Source organism: Gopherus evgoodei, chromosome 1 (assembly GCF_007399415.2).
Source record: "Gopherus evgoodei ecotype Sinaloan lineage chromosome 1, rGopEvg1_v1.p, whole genome shotgun sequence".
Taxonomy (NCBI): domain Eukaryota; kingdom Metazoa; phylum Chordata; order Testudines; family Testudinidae; genus Gopherus; species Gopherus evgoodei.
Window position 1 is genome coordinate 252,213,306 of NC_044322.1, and position 18,669 is coordinate 252,231,974.

General features: G+C 43.1%; 1 protein-coding gene across 6 annotated transcripts in view; it reads right to left on the reverse strand.

The window, feature by feature from the left end:
• Nucleotides 1-263: 263 nt before the first annotated feature.
• The window catches only part of ERC1 (ELKS/RAB6-interacting/CAST family member 1), a 593,813-nt gene continuing 575,407 nt past the window's right edge, over nucleotides 264-18,669 (reverse strand). For all 6 annotated transcript variants that reach the window (XM_030543036.1, XM_030543051.1, XM_030543046.1 and 3 more), the window contains one exon: nucleotides 264-1,521. In XM_030543036.1, coding sequence (XP_030398896.1) covers nucleotides 1,384-1,521 — 138 coding nt within the window. In that variant the 3' untranslated portion in view covers nucleotides 264-1,383. The remainder of the gene's footprint in view (nucleotides 1,522-18,669) is intronic.

An 18,669-nucleotide genomic window follows, 5' to 3' on the forward strand; every position in this document is an offset into this window, starting at 1 on the left:
ACATACAAACATTGCACTGGTTTAACTAATGGTATGATTTTAAACCAAATTACTTAAACCACTGGAAAGCATAGTGTATATCAGGGGTTCTCAAATTGGGTGTTGGGACCCCTCAGGGAGTCACGAGCTGTCAGCCTCCACCCCAAACCCCACTTTGCCTCCAGCATTTATAATGGTGTTAAATATATTAAAAAGTGTTTTTAATTTATAAGGGGTGTGTGTCACACTCAGAGGCTTGCTATGTGAAAGGAGTCACCAGTACAGAAGTTTGATAACCACTGGTGTAGATACTCCTACTTTGATTTAAAAATGGCTTATTTCAGTTTAGTGTCAACCGATTCTTGAGATAAATCAAAATAAACCTGATTTAAATTGAAGTAAGAGTGTTCACACAGCCTGTTCTACCAGTTTACCTAAACTGGTTTAAAAAAAAAATCATACTTTTAGTCAAACTGTTGCAACTTTCTCATGTAGACAATGTGTAGGACTCCTCTCCTGGAATTCACGAAAGCCACTGCCTGAAAAATTATCAATAGTAAGAGAGAAAAGTCAAGTCCAGGAACTTCCCTGCTGCCCAGAGCCTGTTTGAAGGAAGGAAGCTCTCTGTAAACAAGAATTTACAGGATACAGATGAGGTACACTATGATGCAAAATAACTAGGACAGACCAAGGAAGCCAACTAAAAAGAACATTCTTCTGAAACAAGCCATTCTCAGAACTTCAGAGCCAATGAACAACAAAAGTGAGGCTAAATAAACAGAAATCACCAATCAGAAATCACCCATATGCCTATCTTGTCCCACAGTTACTGCATGGAAGTGACCAGTAGGACCACATAAAGAGACTTTCCATAAGAAATCACTAATTTAGAGACAGACAGCAAATCCTGAGATAGTTAGTGGATGCTGACTAGCTATGGGTCTTGATCAGTGTTCTCAGTTTTAGTATTAAGAAATTCAGACTTTCAGTTTGTATGGGAAAAAAAACAGCAACAAAAGACAAGTGCTCCCCCATTCACTACCTCAAGAAAAATCATAGCCACTCATGTCCAAAAGCCCTCTTCTGTGCTGACTGGATTCAGCAAGTCTCTGCTTAGATGTATCCAAAATCCTCAATACCAACAAGAGAAAGTTAGCTGGAAAGCGGATACCAAAGTAGAAAGGCAGTGAGAGGATGAATGCAGACACGATTCAGTAATCCTAGACTGGAAGAACCAAGATAACATGTAATTTTATAAAGTTTTTCTTTCTTTCTTTGTAAAAGGTGCACCAAAATTTCCTGTTCCCTTGTCCTTCTTTCACAATTCTCTCCATTCTAATGACCTCTTGGACAGACTGGGCTTGGTCACTGAGCGTGCTGTTCTGTTCGGGCTAGCAGCTGAGGTCATGATGACTCCTCAAGTGCATTGACGACTTGCTCCAGAATGTCAGGGCAGTGATCTGCTATCTGCTGTAGGATGGCATTGGCAAACTCCTGCAGCTCAGCGCTGTCCCTCTCACCCTTTTCTAATTCACCATGAAGCTGCAAGAAAAAAAATAAATCCATTTTAGACCATTATTATTATTTGTATTTTTGTAGCGCCTAAGGACCCCTTCATAGTTAGCATTATTAGGAAATTGCATAAATGAAGTCCTTGACTCAGAGACTTCACAATCTGGGTTTGAACATCAGCTTCAGAGAGGAAGCCAGCAGCAGTGTAACATTCTGATATTTTTCTCTAGTTACTTTTCCACAGGCTTGTTAGAGCCCTGCGGAGCCTGAGCTTTCCACACCCTGCTTTATGCTTTTTACCATAGACGACTAGCATTGTGATGCTCCCATCTTGTCTACAGGGAAATAGACTAGAATAACTATTGGGCAATATCTCCCTGTATCCCCTTGTGAGGATACACTATTTCAGAATAAAAGTAACTTTATTCCAGAATAAGTACTGTGATTTGTGAGTGCAGTAATTATTCTGGAAAAAAGTGTTAAATAAACTATTCTGGAATAGTGTCCACACAGGGAGCTATCACGGAACAGCTTATTCTACAACAGCTATTACAGTCAATTTTCCCTTGTAGACAAGCTCTTAGTCAATATGAGAGCCAGTTAACCCATCCTCTGCTAGCCACAAGAGTCCCTGTTAAGGTAGGAACCACATCTGTGGTATTAGTTGTGAATGTTTAGAGCTGTCATTAGGGGGCATAGAGCAAGGAGGTAAGAGTCTGTGAGAATAGAAGAGTCATGCATGACCCCGACCATAAGGTCTCTGTAATTTCTACAGTTTCCACCTTGGGAGCGGAAGCACGCCGCCTTCTACTGTAGTTTTGGCTCCTGCAGGCGTGGATTTTGACAGCAAGAATGGAATCAAGCACAGAAAGTAAGTTACAAAGCAATTTTTAATCCCTTTGCTTAAAAGATTTATAAGGTGGCCATTGTAATTTAAATTTTTTCTGAAATTTGTCACAGTGCATGCTTCCAGCCCAGAAGTGTTTTTATTTGTTGAATATGTGCAGCAAAAATATGCTTCTCTTTATTACATATTTCATTAAAAAAACCCCTGAGAATATCAGAGAGGCATTGTTAAGTACCCAAATGTTAGAAAAAGCTAAAATTACAATTGCTTGCATAACCCTAACTCTTTCCCTTTGAGTGGACTTTAAATTACATGATACCACGCTACTACTTCTGCAGAACACCTTCCTTATTCAGTGTACAATGCATAGAGAGGATGGGGAAAAAACCTTCTTAAAACAGAAACTAACAGGAATGCTGCACACAGTACAGCCACTGTCGACCAAAATTTTATTTTCTCTATGGAAATTAAATACTTACTTTGTTCAGAGAGTACATCTCCTGTCTTATTCACTGTGCCTTGTCCAGGCTGTGCAATGAGGACCAAACTGTCTCAGTTACACCATTGTACATTTCCAGTTCAATTACTCTGCATTCACACTATCATAATTGCAACCAGAATTTGGCTAGAAGGAATAATAGATTCTCAAACCCTTGCCTCATTCATTGCACAGTCTCCAAATTGTGCTTTTGAGGTAAGTGCTGTTATTTTATGATATGTGTTTAACAGGTTTCTGTAGGTAGACTCACCAACTAGTTCTGTGTGTAATGATACTTGTGGAAGTAGTGGAATCTTAATAAAGAAAGGAAAATGACTGCCTTCTCAATGAGAATTATCTAACCAGGAATTGGCAAAGTATGTTCTTATCTGTGACCTGAGTATGGTCCTAAAGAAGGCAACCACTATATGATTAAACATAAGACATTCACATTTTTGTTTCGTTGTTAGGACTAACATTTGTTATGGGTGGATAAGGTTCTCTCAGCATTTCTGATGTTTCTCAGTACATTGCTCTGAAGGCAAAAGTTAGTGTTCTTTCGGGTGGCTGTTACTATGTTTCTATACTTTCAAAACTTAGGATTTTTAACACTGAATTTCCTGTTTCTAATACTATTAAACAAATATCACTACAACATTTTTGTAAGGTTTATGATTATGTAATATACTTTTGAGAGGGGCTTATGCCAAAAATCACAAATGCAAAAGCAACTTGATCATGACTCTCAAAATGACATGAGCTGGGTAAGTGCAGTGGAGGAGACAGAAGGGAATCTATAACTGCTCTCAAACGAGAAAGGAAGGAGGAAGGGAATTTAGAACAAACTCAGCATGGCTTAGAAACATGTTGGATATGTGATTAACTTGGCCCCAGTAGCTGGATGACAGCCTGGCAGCTCTAATGGAATGGAAAAGTCTAGGAAATGTCCAGTACTCAAGCAGGGATGAAAGAACCAGCACAGTCACCTAGAAGCAGCACTAAATTGCAAGGCAAGATACTTGGCTTCAGGAGCTGCTTTAAGTCTCATGTTGCTCAGGTCAGTGAAACTCTAGCAACTCAGCTAGACTTTGAAGATGCTACAGTAAAGCACCCACTACTGTCAAATTCATAGAATAGCATTGATACTGACTTTGGCTTCACTCCCCCCCATCCCCCATATGCCAAAGTAACTCTTCCTGGTGACAGTTACCAGAAGTGTTTATATGCATGGACGTGGGGGAAAGGGAGGGCAAGAGAAGCTTAAAGAGAACAAAAGGGAAAATGACTTACATAATTCTGCTTCTTTGAAGAAACAACACCCATGTAGGATTCCCATTAATGGATTTTGGCTCTTTAATGCAAGACCAGCAGAACTCCCCTAGCGAAGAGTTTTTTTGAAAGCAGTATTATCAAGGGAATGCATGAGCCAGGATCCCTACTGGCTGTCTTGCATCACCACTTAGAGTATACATACTGCCCTCTGGCCATTTCAGTCAGATGCTCCAACTGAGTGTGGGGTGAAGCTTCCAGGAAGAATGAACTAGTTCAAGGTGATCAATAGAAAATAAAACACACCTCAAAAGAGAGAACCTCCAATCTGTGAGGGGAGGTGGATGGACAAGTGAGACTTCTGCACAGTGATATCTTCAGAGAAGCAGAATTACAAGTTAAATCATCTCCTCTTTGTTAAACATGCTATTTGTGTCAGGAGTCTCATTCCTGGAGAATAATCTCTTCAAAGAAAGACAGAAGTAGAGCTCCAGTGAGCAACAATAGTTAAGGTCAATGCCAACAGTGTGAACAGGGAGGGTTTATCCATATGTATACACAAATTCATGTCTCAAGATTACTAAGATTCCTTGAAAACTCAACATAAAAAATGTACAACCTATAGAAATAGCTCACAGCTGAAAGAAAATCCAACTGAAAATATGGGACTTAGTGAAGTAAAGCAAATCATTCTGTGGGTAGGAGATGTTTGGCCTTCTTTACCTTGGAAACTAGTTTTGGAGCATGAACAGTCTAGAACAAGATCTTTCCCTTCCAACATTGAATACATGCAATAATGCTTTGTAAATAAGCATGGGCAGAAGTCTGTATAACTATTTTGCAGATGTATGTGATGGAAACATTTCTGAAAAAGCTGTGGTGGCACAACCTTGCCTCGAACTGAATGAGCATTGAAAAGGCTAGTTTCAGGGCAGTCAGATTGAAATGTGAAATGTAATCAGATCATCCACTTAGACACTATCATCTTAGTAATATGACTGTCCAATGAATTGGTGTCAACAGAAGCAAAGTTGAATGGACTGTCTATAGTCTGTGACAAACAGAACCCCAAGGACCTTTTATCATCAAACTTATAGTGAAAGTTGTCCATCTTTGTGAAGCCAGAGTATAGAAAACTGTTGGTAAAACAATAGGCCCATTAAGATGGAACTTCATCATTATCTTGAAGAAGAATATCATATGAGTCCAAGCCCCACTTCATCCTTTGAAAAATCTATATAAGGTGTGGCAAGACACATCCTCTATCTTGCTGGACTTAGCGCTTCCCCCTCTGGCAGTGGTGGGGCCTAGGGTAAATCAACCCCACTCTGGACAGTGTCTGTCTTCCCCTTCTGTATTTTCTTATCAGTATTTTCAAAGTAGGCCTCAGGGCAGGCCCAAGGAGTGCTCCTCTAGCAAACAAAAATAAACCATTTTACAAACACAAAACAAAGGGGGATACCCTTCCCTGCTCCCTTGCTGGGGTAGTATTGTCCTATTGCTGCCCCTGGGGTGTCAGTCCTTCCTCTAAACGGGCACTCAGCTTTGGCTGTTTCCCCCCTGTAGGAAGGAGAGCAGCCTCTCTCCCTGGAGCATCTTGCCTCTTTCTGCACCTCTCTCACCAGAGGAGAGGTTTTTAAAGGTCTCAGGAAACCTTAATTGGATTTGGGTGTTCCTAATTGGCCCAAGATAACCCTTCTCAGGTTATAGGAGAAAGGGCCTTTACCATTCTAGAGCTAATATACCTGCCTTCCACCACTCTCTTCCAATTGTCCTGCCTGACTTTGTCACAAAGGCAAATCACTCACCAGAGGTTCTCTTACCCTGTGAGCTGATGCCACTGTCATCAGGAAAATTACTTCTATGAAAGACAACTCACTTCTTCTGGGTTTGAGTTCAAAAGGAGCTTTCATCCACTATGTACGGACCACACTGATATCCCACAACAGAAGAAATTTTATAATGGAAAGTGGGCTTTAAAAGCCCCACATGAACCTGCTATTAAGGGGATATAAAGACAGTGGTCTACCTTAGGCTATGATAGACAAAAATAGCTATCAAATGTATCTGGATTGAGTTAGTTTTTAAGATGGATGCAGACAGATGAACAAGGTATTCCAGCAGTTTCTGAATTGTTCAAGTAAAGGGGTCTGACTTGAGCCTGATTTCATCACACTGCAGGCAGGAACCAAGGTATCAAGGAGAGAGTTTCCAAGATGGAATGGAACAAGATTCTCTTGTTCTGAAGGTGATCTGAGTGTGACGCTCTCCTGATGTTATCTGGACCTGTGATCTGCTAGGTCACTCCAATCCTCCAGCCTTACCCTGCTCTGCTGTTCACGCACAGCCTCTGGCATGTAAGCTGCTTGGATTGTGCAATATCCAGTATCTCCAGTCCCAGACACAATCCTAGGAACCTCCGTCTTGCAGCGTCCAGTTATGTCCGCTGGATGCTGCAAGCTTATGAGAGTTCATCAATTTAACAAAGAAATTGATAAGCACCAGGCTTGTTATCCCAAGGGGAATCTCTGACATGCTTCAGGTAGAACAAACAGATTTATTAACTACAAAGATAGATTTTAAGTGATAATAAGAGATAGGCAAAAAGTCAGAGTGGCTACCAAAATAAAATAAAATATAAGCATGCAGTCTAAACTCTCAACCCTATTAGGCTGGGCAACATCTAGACTAAGCAGTTTTTCTCACCCCACTGGATATTGCAGTCCTTAATATACAGGTTTGTTCCTTACACCTGGGCCAATCTTCTCTGTTGGAGTCTTGTCTTCTTCTCAGTATCTTGCTTGCAGAAAAGGTAGGGGCAGAAGGGCTCAGTATGTGTCCACTCTGTCTGTTTTATACCCTCAGTCCATGTGCTTGGGGAGCACAAGTCCAGGCATGTCTGAGGGGCATTGATGAGTCTCTCCAGGCACGGCTGAGCAATTCCCCTAGTGTGGCCTCATGCAGGTGAGTCATTGCATTGTAGCTCCCTTGCTGGACAGTGGCTGTGGATGGTTTGTTTGATACCCCGCCTGGGCACTGGTTACTTTCCTTGCTGTTGCTTCTGGGGAGCTAATATCTGGCTGATTCCCCAACTTACAGCATGTTTTAGTGACAACTCTACAACACAATTCTCATAACTTCATATGCATTAATGATACACATATATGGATAGAGAAATGACTTTCAGCAGATCAATACTTTTCCCCTAATACCTTACAAAGCATGCTTTATATGTAAGATCACCGAAAATGAGGAAGATGGGGGTTACAGTACATTCCCCCAAGGTATAGAATGTCACACTGAGCCCTGATTCTTAGCCTGACAAGATTGGCTTTGGCCATTTACAACAGGGCCGAAAACCATACCTGGATGGGCTAGCATAAAGTTGTTAGGATAACTGAACTGCTTTCTCCCTTGAGATTTGCCAGTACTTTGCTACCAGTGGGACTAGCACAAAGGTGTACAGAAGCCACCTTCCAGAGTCAGTGAACAAGACATCTCTTCCTAGTGAAATCTTTTCACTGAATCATAGAAATGCAGGACTGGAAGGGACCTCAATAGGTCATCTAGTCCAGTCCCCTGCACTCAGAACAGGACTAAGTAATAGCTAGACCATTCCTGACAGGTGCTTGACTAAACTGTTCTTAAAAACCTCCGATGACAGAGATTCCACAGCCTCCCTAAGCAATTTGTTCCAGTGCTTAACTACCCTGAGAGTTAGGAAGTTTTTTCTAATGTCCAACCTAAAGCTCCTTTGCTGCAATTTAAGTCCACTGTTTCTTGTCCTATCCTCAGAGGTTAAAGAAAACAATTTTTCACTTCCTCCTTCTAACAACCGTTTATGTACTTCAAAACTATCATCATGTGACCCCTCAACCTTCTCTTCTGCAGACTAAACAAATCCAATTTTTTCAGTCTTTCCTCATTGGTCATGTTTTCTTTAATCTTTTTTGTTGTTCAACACTGGACTTTCTACAATTTGTCCACATCCTTCCTGAAAGGTGGCACCCAGAACTGGACAAATACTCCAGCTGAGTCCTTATTAGCATGGAGTAGGGTGGAAGAATTACTGCTCGTGTCTTGTTTACAACACAGTTGGTCAGACATCCCAGAATGATGATAGCTTTTTGTTTTTTGTTTTTGTGCAACAGTGTTACACTGTTGACTCATATTTAGCTTGTGATCCACTCTGACACCCAAATCCCTTACTGCAGTACTCCTTCCTGGGCAGTCATTTTCCATTTTGTATGTGTGCAATTGATTATTCCTTCCTAAATGGAATACTTCACATTTGTCCTTATTGAATTTTATTCTATTGACTTTAGACCATTTCTCCAGTTTGTCCAGATCATTTTGAATTTTAATTTTATCCTCCAAAGCACTTAAAATCCCTCCCGGTAGGTATCGCCCACAAACTTTATAAGTGTACTCTCTGCCATAATCTAAATAATTTATGAAGATATTGAACAGAATCAGACCAAGGAACGATCCTGGTGGGACCCCACCTCGATATGCCCTTCCATCTTGACTGTGAATCAGTGTAACTACTCTCTGGGAACAGGTTTCCAACCAGTTATGCACCCACCTTATAGTAGTTTCATCTAGGTTATACTTCCCTAATTTGTTTATGAGGAGGTCGTGGCAGACTGTATCAAAAGGCTTATTAAAGTCAAAATGTACCACATCTATTGCTTTCCCACACTCCACAAGATTTGTTACCCTGTGAAAGAAAGCTATTGGGTTGGTTTGACATGATTTTTTCTTGACAAATCCATGTTGACTATTACTTATCACCTTATTTTCTTCTAGTTATTTGTAAATTGATTGCCTGATTATTTGCTCCATTATTTTTCAGGATACTGAAGTTAAGATGACTGGTCTCTAATTACCCAGACTGTCCTTATTCCTCCTTTTACAGATTAGCACTATATTTGCCCTCTTCCAGTCCTTTGGAATCTTTCATGCAGCCAGAAGTAAAAAATTGGCACCTTCTTCTTCAGATGAGTTTTGAAGAGATCTACCTCTGGTGTTCCCTATTTGAGAAAGATCTAATCTGCCAGGATCCCTGATCCAGAGACCACTCATGAGAATCTATCACAAACTGACAGTCTATCTGCTGTTTTGTTTTCCTTCCATGCCAGGCACCTGGAGAGCAGGGAGCAGGTTCTGGGACATAGCTCACTCCAACACCCAGAGGGCCTCCTAACATAGTAGGTACAAATGGATATCTACAAGCATGCTTATATAGGCTGTGATGGATCTGATTGTCCCTTTACACTATGACCTTATTGGACTCTACGATTTCTCAAAGTGCAGGGCTCCCATCATCTCCAAGATATTTATGTTCAAATGCTGTTCCTGGGGAACCCAATTTTTCTGGTTCCTCTATGTGGACTCTCTATCCTAGGTAGGATGCATCTGTAGACACTACAATTTAAATGTTCAGAAGCTCATTCCTAATTGCAGATTTCACCTAAATTATCACAATTTCAGAAAGATCCAAAGGTCATCAATTAGCCAGCTGGGATGCAAGAGTCCTTATGGGCTTCTTTTGGGATCACAGGGTGAACTGAGGTTGACTAATATGGAGGCATGCCTTAGGAACTTACATAAAACCCAATATACATAGCATGGTCCAACCTGTCATCCGCTGATTCTTGCTTATGCTTTTTAACCAGACTGGGGATGTCTTAGATCCTGTATTTGGGCAGGAAGGCTTTGAGTTGAGCCATATCTAGGAGGGTTCCTATGTACAAATAATTGTCAGCTGGGGACAAGCTGGGACTTTGAATAGCTTATGAACATTGGTGATCCAAGCATGCAGTAGTGACCTGGATTGATTTTATAATACCCCTTGAGTTATGTCCTTGAATAGCCAATCATTCATATAGGGGCATGTGTGCATTCCTAGCCTGTCCACATAGGCCACAACTGCTGCCAAGCATTTCATAGCAACACATTGTGAAAAAGGTAAGGCACAAATCTGATACACTCTCACTTTGCATGAGATATATTTTTATTTAAACGTAAGTAGTAGGGCTGTCGATTAATAGCAGCTAACTCACGTGATTAACTAAAGAATTAATTGCAATTAATTGCACTGTTAAACAATAGAATACCAACTGAAATTTATTAAATATTTTAGATGTTCTTCTACATTTTCATATATATTATATTCTGTGCTGTAATTGAAATCAAAGTGTATATTAATTACAAATATTTACACTGTAAAAATGATAAACAAAATAATATTTTTCAGTTCACCTCATAAAAATACTGTAATGCAATATCTTTGTCCTGAACGTGCAACTTACAAATGTAGATTTTGTCTGTTACATAACAGCAATCAAAAACAAAACTGCGAAACTTCAGAGCTACAAGTCCACTCAGTCCTAATTCTTGTTCAGCCAATCGCTAAGACAAACAAGTTTGTTTACATTTAAAGGAGATAATGCTGCCTTCTTCTTACTTACAATGTCACCAGAAAGTGAGAACAGGTAGTTGCATGGCACTTTTGTAGCTGGCATTGCAAGGTATTTACGTGCCAGATATGCTAAACATTCGTATGTTCCTTCATGCTTTGGCCACCATCCAGAGGAAATGCTTCCATGCTGATGACACTTGTTAAAAAAAAAATACATTAATTAAATTTGTGACTGAACTCCTTGGGGGGAATTGTATGTCCCCTGCACTCTGCCATATATTTCATGTTATAGCAGTCTGGGATGATTACCCAGCACATGTTTATTTTAAGAACACTTTCACTGCAGATTTCACAAAACACGAAGAAGGTATCAGTGTGAGATATCTAAGCATCTGAAGTGCCTTCCACAATCTGAAAGGGATGAGGTGTGGAGCATGCTTTCAGAAGTCTTAAAAGAGCAACACTCCAATTCAGAAACTACCTAACCCAAACTACCAAGAAAGAAAATCAACCTTCTGCTGGTGGCATCTGACTCAGATAATGAAAAGGAACATGCCTCGGTCTGCTCTGCTTTGGACTGTTGTTGAGCAGAACTCGTCATCAGCATGGACGCATGTCCCCTGGAATGGTGGTTGAAGTAGAAAGGGATATATGAATATTTAGTGCATTTTGTCTGAGCGACTGGCTGAACAAAGAGGAGGACTGAGTGGGACTTGCAGACTCTAAAATTTTACATTGTTTTATTTTTGAATGCAGTTTTTTTGTACATAATTCTACATTTTTAAGTTCAACTTTCATGATAAAGAGATTGCATTACAGTACTTGTATTAGGTGAATTGAAAAAATACCATTTCTTTTGTTTGTTTTTTTTACAGTGCAAATACTTGTAATTAAAAATAAATATAAATTGAGCACTGTACACTTTGTATTCTGTGTTGTAATTGAAATCAATATATTTGAAAATATAGAAAACACCTAAAATATTTAAATAAATGGTATTCTATTATTAAACAGTGCAATTAATCGCAATTAATTTTTTTTTTCAATCGGTTGACAGCCCTAGTATCCATAAAGTCCAGAATATGTTACAAATTGCCAGCCTCTAAGAGAAGCGGACTGACTGTTTCTTTCAAATATATTCTTTCAAAGGGACTGGTAAATCTCTCTTTGAAATGCAGTATCAAAAGTCTGGCTTGTCTTTCTTCCGGTCACTGCAGCCTCCATCACTAAGCTCTAATGAGGAAGGTGAGGAGACACAATTGTGAATGTTCTTGGGACGGATGTATTTTCCGGAAAGCCTCTGAAACTGGGGCAGCTGTGTGAGGCATCTGCTACGCTTTCTTCCAAAAAAGAAACTAAAGGCATGGCAATTCTACTGGCAGAAGGAGGGAGTTCCTCACCCACATACCTCTCGACTGAGGTCATGTAGACACCTGGAGAAGTTTTCATTCAAAACTATCTTACAAACACTATCTCAGACAGTGTTTGTAAGAACTGGGGAAAGGTCGGATACTCTTCTGTGCAGTCACTGTCTTGGTGCTCCTCCATAGGATGACAGTAAAGAATTTGGCATTAGAAGGATCCTCTTTGTTATTTGAGTCCTTTATCTTCAACATGCCAACACTCAAGCAGCTGGAATGGTCTAGCCAATGTGAGGCTCTGGGAGAGAACAATCGCAGTTGTGCTGAAGCCTTTGCCACAAGAGGCACTAGCGTTAGGGTAAGAGCTTCCTGCATTGGCTTCACATATCTTAGGGTGAAAGAGTCAGTTTTTGTGTAAAAAGAGCTCCCACTATGCCAAAAATTCCTATAACCACTGATGCAGGGCCAGACAAATGACTCAAATCTGATATTGTGTGCTACCTTGCAGAGAATCAGAAGGGACTGGGTCACACCATCAAACATATACTGATGCCTAGAATGGCCATACCCCTCTCTGGTTTATGCACCCAAATGCAGGCAGGAGAAAATCTAGAGGCCCAGTACAGAGCCTCCCAGAGTTGGGGGCTTTGGTAGAGGTATACTGGATAGCTCCTTGCCACTTCTTCGTGCCTCCTACCTTGATCACATGCATGGAGGCTTCAGTGAACCAGAGCCCACTACCACGAGCGTCAAGTGCAAAGGCCCCAGATATGTTGAGGAGCCATTGCTTGGTGAAGTCTTGAGTCCTGCTGGTGTCATATACTTTGATAGTGAAACTATCCTGCTCAGCTTATTTGGAGGAACAGGCACTGTGAATTGATTTGGGTGCAATGGCTCAGTCCTGGCACTCAGTGGTTTTCAAGTCAGGATTTAGCTTTAGAGCTTTAGCCTTTGAAGCATTCCTTGCTGGTCTTGTGGCCGATATAATGGAGTCTTCCCAAGGTGCCTCAAGGAATGTTGGAGATGCATCCCACCTTTCTTCAGCACTTGGGTGACATTTGCAAATGTATCTGATATCTTTATAGATCTTAACAGATTCCACGATAAATAATCAACATTCTTTCACCCTGCCTCACAAAACAAGGGTTGAAGCTGCTGAGTGGTCTTCCTTTTTCCTTGAATTCCATACCTTTTGGGAAATGGCTGACAGTGGTGTGGTGGGTCAGGGTGCCGCCCCTTGCCCCTATTCTTGGGCATTGTGGGCTCCATTAGTGCCCAGGTGGGAGAGAAATGGGAATGGAGAAGGGACCCAGGTCTACTCTCCTACCCTGGGTCTCAGCCCCTTCAGCTTTGTGGGCTGCTTACCCTCTCTACCCTTGGGTAGGGTTACCCTGAGTCCCTCTGCTCTGCTTGAGCAGGGTTTCCCTTCTCCTGGTCCTCTGGCTAACAGCAATACTCTCCAAACTCTAGTCAGCTCTCCTTCCCTCTCCCTGTCTGACTGAAGCAGAGGTTTTTTATTAGGTCTTGGGCAGGGCCTTAATTGACTCCAGGTGCTCCATTTACCCTGTAGTAACCTTTCCCTAGTCCACAGGGACTAAGGCCTTGATCATCCTAGGGCTTACATACCTCCCATCTACCACTCTCCTGCTGCTCTGTGGCCCTGCTGTATCACAACCTGAATAAAAGAAAAAGGCCCAGGTGTATTAGCTCCAGACCAACAGACACAACAAGCACCAAAATTTAACTGTAAGGTGCTGAGGCATGCAATGAACTTTGGTGCCGGAGCATCTAAATTGTGGTTTTGGTGTACTGAGAACAATGCTGTAGCAGGACCATCTTCCTTACCAAAAGAAAAAAAACATGAACACAAAAATGCTGAAAGAAGTACTGTGCACTCGAGTGCCTGAGTGTTGGGGTGGGTGCTGAAGTTCAAGAAAAACAGGCACCAACCAAAAATATGCAGAACCATTACAAAATTGTGCTAAAGCACCCAAGATGGAAGCCTAAAAAATTCAACAGCTATACTGGATCTTACTGAAAGACAAGGTTACAACAAGAAAAAGGATCCCTGATGAGGCATCCTTCCCATAGTCAGTCTATATCATTCCTTTTAGTGACGACCAGAGAAGTTAAGCTAAGCTTTCATTCAGCCAGACTCCTTAATAAGAAAGGAATGTCCAGTCCTCCATGCTATAAACCAGATAAACCTAGAGGTTCAGCAATCTCAAACTTTGGGGAAACGTTCTCTGAAATGTCTGTTATACCTTGATCAAATTTTGCCCCTGGGCTCCCAGCTCTCGTGAATTGGATGCAGAAGGAAACAGTTCTATCTTTGCCCAGACTTACCTTTCCCTGTGGTGATAAAGAAGCACAAGAACATGTCAATGTTCACTCTTTTTTGTTTTCTTCCTCAGCCTGGGACATGATGAGAATTACACACTTCCCTTATGGAATTGACCAAAGACGGGCTAGGGTAAAAGGCCATGTGTGGGTGTAGGTGATGACAGGCAAAAAATAGATATCACAGGAAGAGAATGAATAACAAGGACCTCAGCGAGCAGCTTCACAATGATTTATATTTCATCTCCACATGAAGGAAGGGGAAGTCTCTGCCCGGGTTGGGGTAGAGAAGCAGTGTCCTCAGATAATGCATAACAGATTCAAACTCCCTCCCCTTCTACTCCCTACCTGGTTTCAGAACTACTTCCAGGAATGCTTCACATTTATTCCATTACTGAATAACAAACAAGTCACCAAGAGGTTAGTTTGCACTGTGCCGTATCTTCCGAGGTATTTCTCAACTGTGTGTGTGTTGGGTGGATGTAGTGCTGACATGTGGATAAGTTGGTGACCCTTTCCCACCCCCTCCTGCAGTAGGGCACCTTTTGTTGTAGAATGTTAACGTTTGTTTTTATGGGGGAATTTACCCCTTAGACTCTCAGTAAATAAGATGTTACTTCCCTCCCATTACTAATCCTATATAAACACTGAAGGCAGAAAAACAAACAAGAGAGCTGTATTCAAAACAGGAGAATAGGAGCTGTGGACCAGTAAAATAGAGCACAGGCAATTAATTACTGCAAAAGGAAAAACAAAAAATATCAACCAAAGGATATTCTAAAGCAGTGGTTCTCAGCCTTTCCAGATTACTGTACCCCTTTCAGGAGTCTGATTTGTCTTTCATACTCCAAGTTTCACCTCTCTTAAAAACTACTTGTTTAAAAATACAAAAGTGTCACAGCACACTATCACTGAAATATTGCTTATGTTCTTATTTTGTCTGTATGCATTTTAGTTTGTACTGACTTGGATAGTGCTTTTTATGTAGCCTGTTGTAAAACTAGGCAAATATCTAGATGAGTTGATGTACCCCCTGTAAGACATCTGCCAGGGCCGGCTCTTTTTGCCGCCCCAAGCAGAAACAAAAACAAACAAACAAAAAGAAGCTGTGATCGCGATCGGTGCCAGCTCTACTGCCGCTTCTTCTACAGTGGCAATTCGGCGGCAGGTCCTTCACTCTGAGAGGGAGTGATGGCCCTACCACCGAATTGATGCCGAACAGTCCCATGTGCCGCCCCTCTCTTCATTGGCTGCCCCAGGCACGTGCTTGCTAGGCTGGTGCCTGGAGCCGGCCCTGACATCTGCGTACTCCAGGAGTACATGTACCCCTGGTTGAGAACCACTTTTCTAAAGGGACTGAGAGAGACTGGCCTACAGACACAATATTGGCTTCTGGATCTGGACTGTCCCCCCAAGTTTCAGTGTATTTGGATCAGGCCATATTGTATTTGTTGTTGAAGATGTGTTTAGGATCACAGAAGCGAGAGATGAAAAGATCTATTTGTTTGATCCATTTGGGCAATTTGCCCCCAAAAGAGGACATATTAGATGAAAATCAAACCACACTACATGTTATCCGAACAGTCAGAAGGCACACTTCAACTTCTACATCTCTTCAAAACCAATTAGTATGTGTATATACACAATAGAATCTATGATATATAACAGAAAATCCTTTATTTCACAAATGGTATATGTGATGCAGTAGGGAGCGGGGCGGATTGACCTGGGAATGTTGTCTAGTTTTGGTGGGACTATCTGCATCGGGGATGGGAGAGCAGGAGATGACTCCACTTGAGCCTGAGCCTGAGCCTGTAACCTGAGCTGGGAGGGGGTTGGACCCAGGTGACACCTTTGCCTGGGAAACTGGACAAAGGCGGGGGGAGGAGCCGGGGGGAGGAGGAATGAGACTGCTGCAGTGGAGTTTCAATCCATGTGTCCCCAAAATCTCAGGCACGTGCGGGTGGTGGTGAGAGGATGGGCTCATATACACAAAATGAGGTCCACTATGGCTTGGAACAGAGTCTTAGGGAGGAAGGCCCTGGCCTGACTGGAGTCGAGGACTGCCTCAATAAATTCTATGTGCTGCACTGGGATTAAGATTGACGTTTTCTTGTTTATTACCAGCCCCAAGTGGAACAGACCAGATTGAGAGGCCTCTGCACCTGATCTCAGGACCAGCCCTTTACCAACCAGTTGTCGAGGTATCGGTAAATTAGGACTCCCCGACATTGCAGGTTAGTGGCCACTGTGGTTATATATTTTGTGAATGCTCTCGGGGCCAACAAGAGACCAAAGGGCATCACTGTGAACCGGAAATGGTGCTGGCCCAACATGAAATGGAGGAAGCGCCGGTGCCTTGGGAAAATGGAAATATGCGTCCTTTAAATTGAGGGTGGGGTACCAGTGTCCCGGATCCAGGGAGGGAATGATGGAGGCCAGGGAGACCATGTGAAATTTCAACCTCTTGAGAGATTTGTTGAGACGCTGCAGGTCCAAAATGGGTCTGAGGCCTCCTTTTGCTTTTGGGATTAGGAAGCAATGGGAGTAGAATCCTTTCCTTGACATGTCCCAAGGAACCTCCTCTTCTGTCCTGAGGTGCAAGAGGTTCTCGACCTCTTGGACCAGGAATTGCTTGTCAGAAGGTTTCCTGAAGAGGGACGGGAAAGAAGAGTGAGATGGAGGGCCTGCTACAAAGTGCAGGGTATAGTCCGACAAAATCGTGTCGAGCATCCAACGGTCCGAGGTGATACGCGACCAGGCCGACTGGAAAGGGCGGAGGTGGTTGAGCAAAGAGAGGGATGGATCCAGCAGATCAACTGGAGCATCATCTTCAGGTGAACCCTCAAAATGGCTGCTTTTGGCCTCCCGGGTTTCTGGAAGGGTCAGGCTGTGCAGCTGGGCAGGAAAATGATGGATATCTCTTCTTAGACCCCGTGTCCTTCCTCCTGTAGGAACTTGATCTGGGAGCTCTCCAGGTTCTAGAGTGCAGACGAGGCGGAGGGCGGAATGGCTTCCTGGCCTGCAGAGGAATGTGAAGACCCAAAGAGCAGAGGGTGGCTCAGGAGTCTTTAAGGCCAAGGAGCCTCGAGTCCATGAGCTCAGAGAAGAGCCCTGCACCATCAAACGGGAGGTCCTGAATAATGGCCTGCATCTCTTGGGATACCCCGGAAGACTGCAACAATGAGCCGCGTCTCATGGCCACTGCAGATGTGACTACCATGGCCGCTGAGAGAGTAGTGTCCCAGGCCATTTGAAGGATTCCCCTGACCACCACCGTGGCTTCGTCCACCAGAATGGCAAACTCCTGGACACGATCCTGTGGGAGGACCTCCCTGAACTTATTCAACGAGTCCCACAGGTTGAAATTATATCTGCCCAAAAGGGCCTAGTGATTCGACACTCTAAATTGAAGGCTGGCCATTGAATAAACTTTTCTGCCAAATAAATCAAGTCTTTTGGCATCCCTATTTTTGGAGGTGCCACTAACATGGCCCTGTCTGTCCCTTTCATTCACCGCAGAACCTACCGGTAATGTCTCTGGGGGTGGGTGGGGTGCTTATACAGGTATTAAAACCCTAATGCAGGGATGTAATATTTCTTTTCTGCTTTCTTGGAAGTTGGCGGAATAGAAGAGTGGGTTTGCCACAATGACCCGGCAATCTTGAGGACCTCTGGGTGGATAAGCAATGCAGCCTGGACAGGGGTGTTGGCTGAGCCTGCTTCGATTTGTAAGTTCAAGTTCACAGCCACCCTTTTAAGGAGGTGCTCCTTAATGTCATCGGGGGACTGCTTATATGGGATGGCTCTGTCTTCACCTCATCTGGGGTGACGACGATGACTGCATTGCCTGTGGAGGAGTGTGTTCCCCTTCCTTGTCCAGGAAGGGGTCCCTGGGTGCTGGGGTCCAGTGCGCTGCCCCCATAACAGATGTGGCATCGTGCTTCGACTGCAGTGCCATGGCTGGTTTGTCTGAGGCAGCCAGGAGGGTTGGTGGGAGTACAGAACCGGCATCACTGGCACACCCCACGGGTTCCAATATGGCCACTGGAAGGGCCACTGCCCTTGCTGTGGTGTAGCTGTGGTGTTAGCGTTAGCATCTCCTACGTTAGTGGTGAATCTCCCCTTCAAGGCAAAGGGCTGAACTTTCAGTCCAACTTGGACTACTGTCCTTCTGGAGATCACAGTGGAGCCATCAAGGCATGAGACTACTGGCTACTCTGGTTGGTGACTGGTGAGGCAAGGGTGAATAATGATGCCTGCTGGAGGACCGGTACCATGGGAAACCGGGGCCGTAACGACGAACGGCCCCTCCTGTGCAGGGAACAACATCTAGGAGACCATCTGAGGGAGGGCGATTGGCACCTTGGTGACCTGCAGCCAGAAGCTCACCGGTATGGAGACTGGCGCCTTAACTCCGATGTCCCATGCCTAGTAGGCATGGAGCGTGTCCAGGACC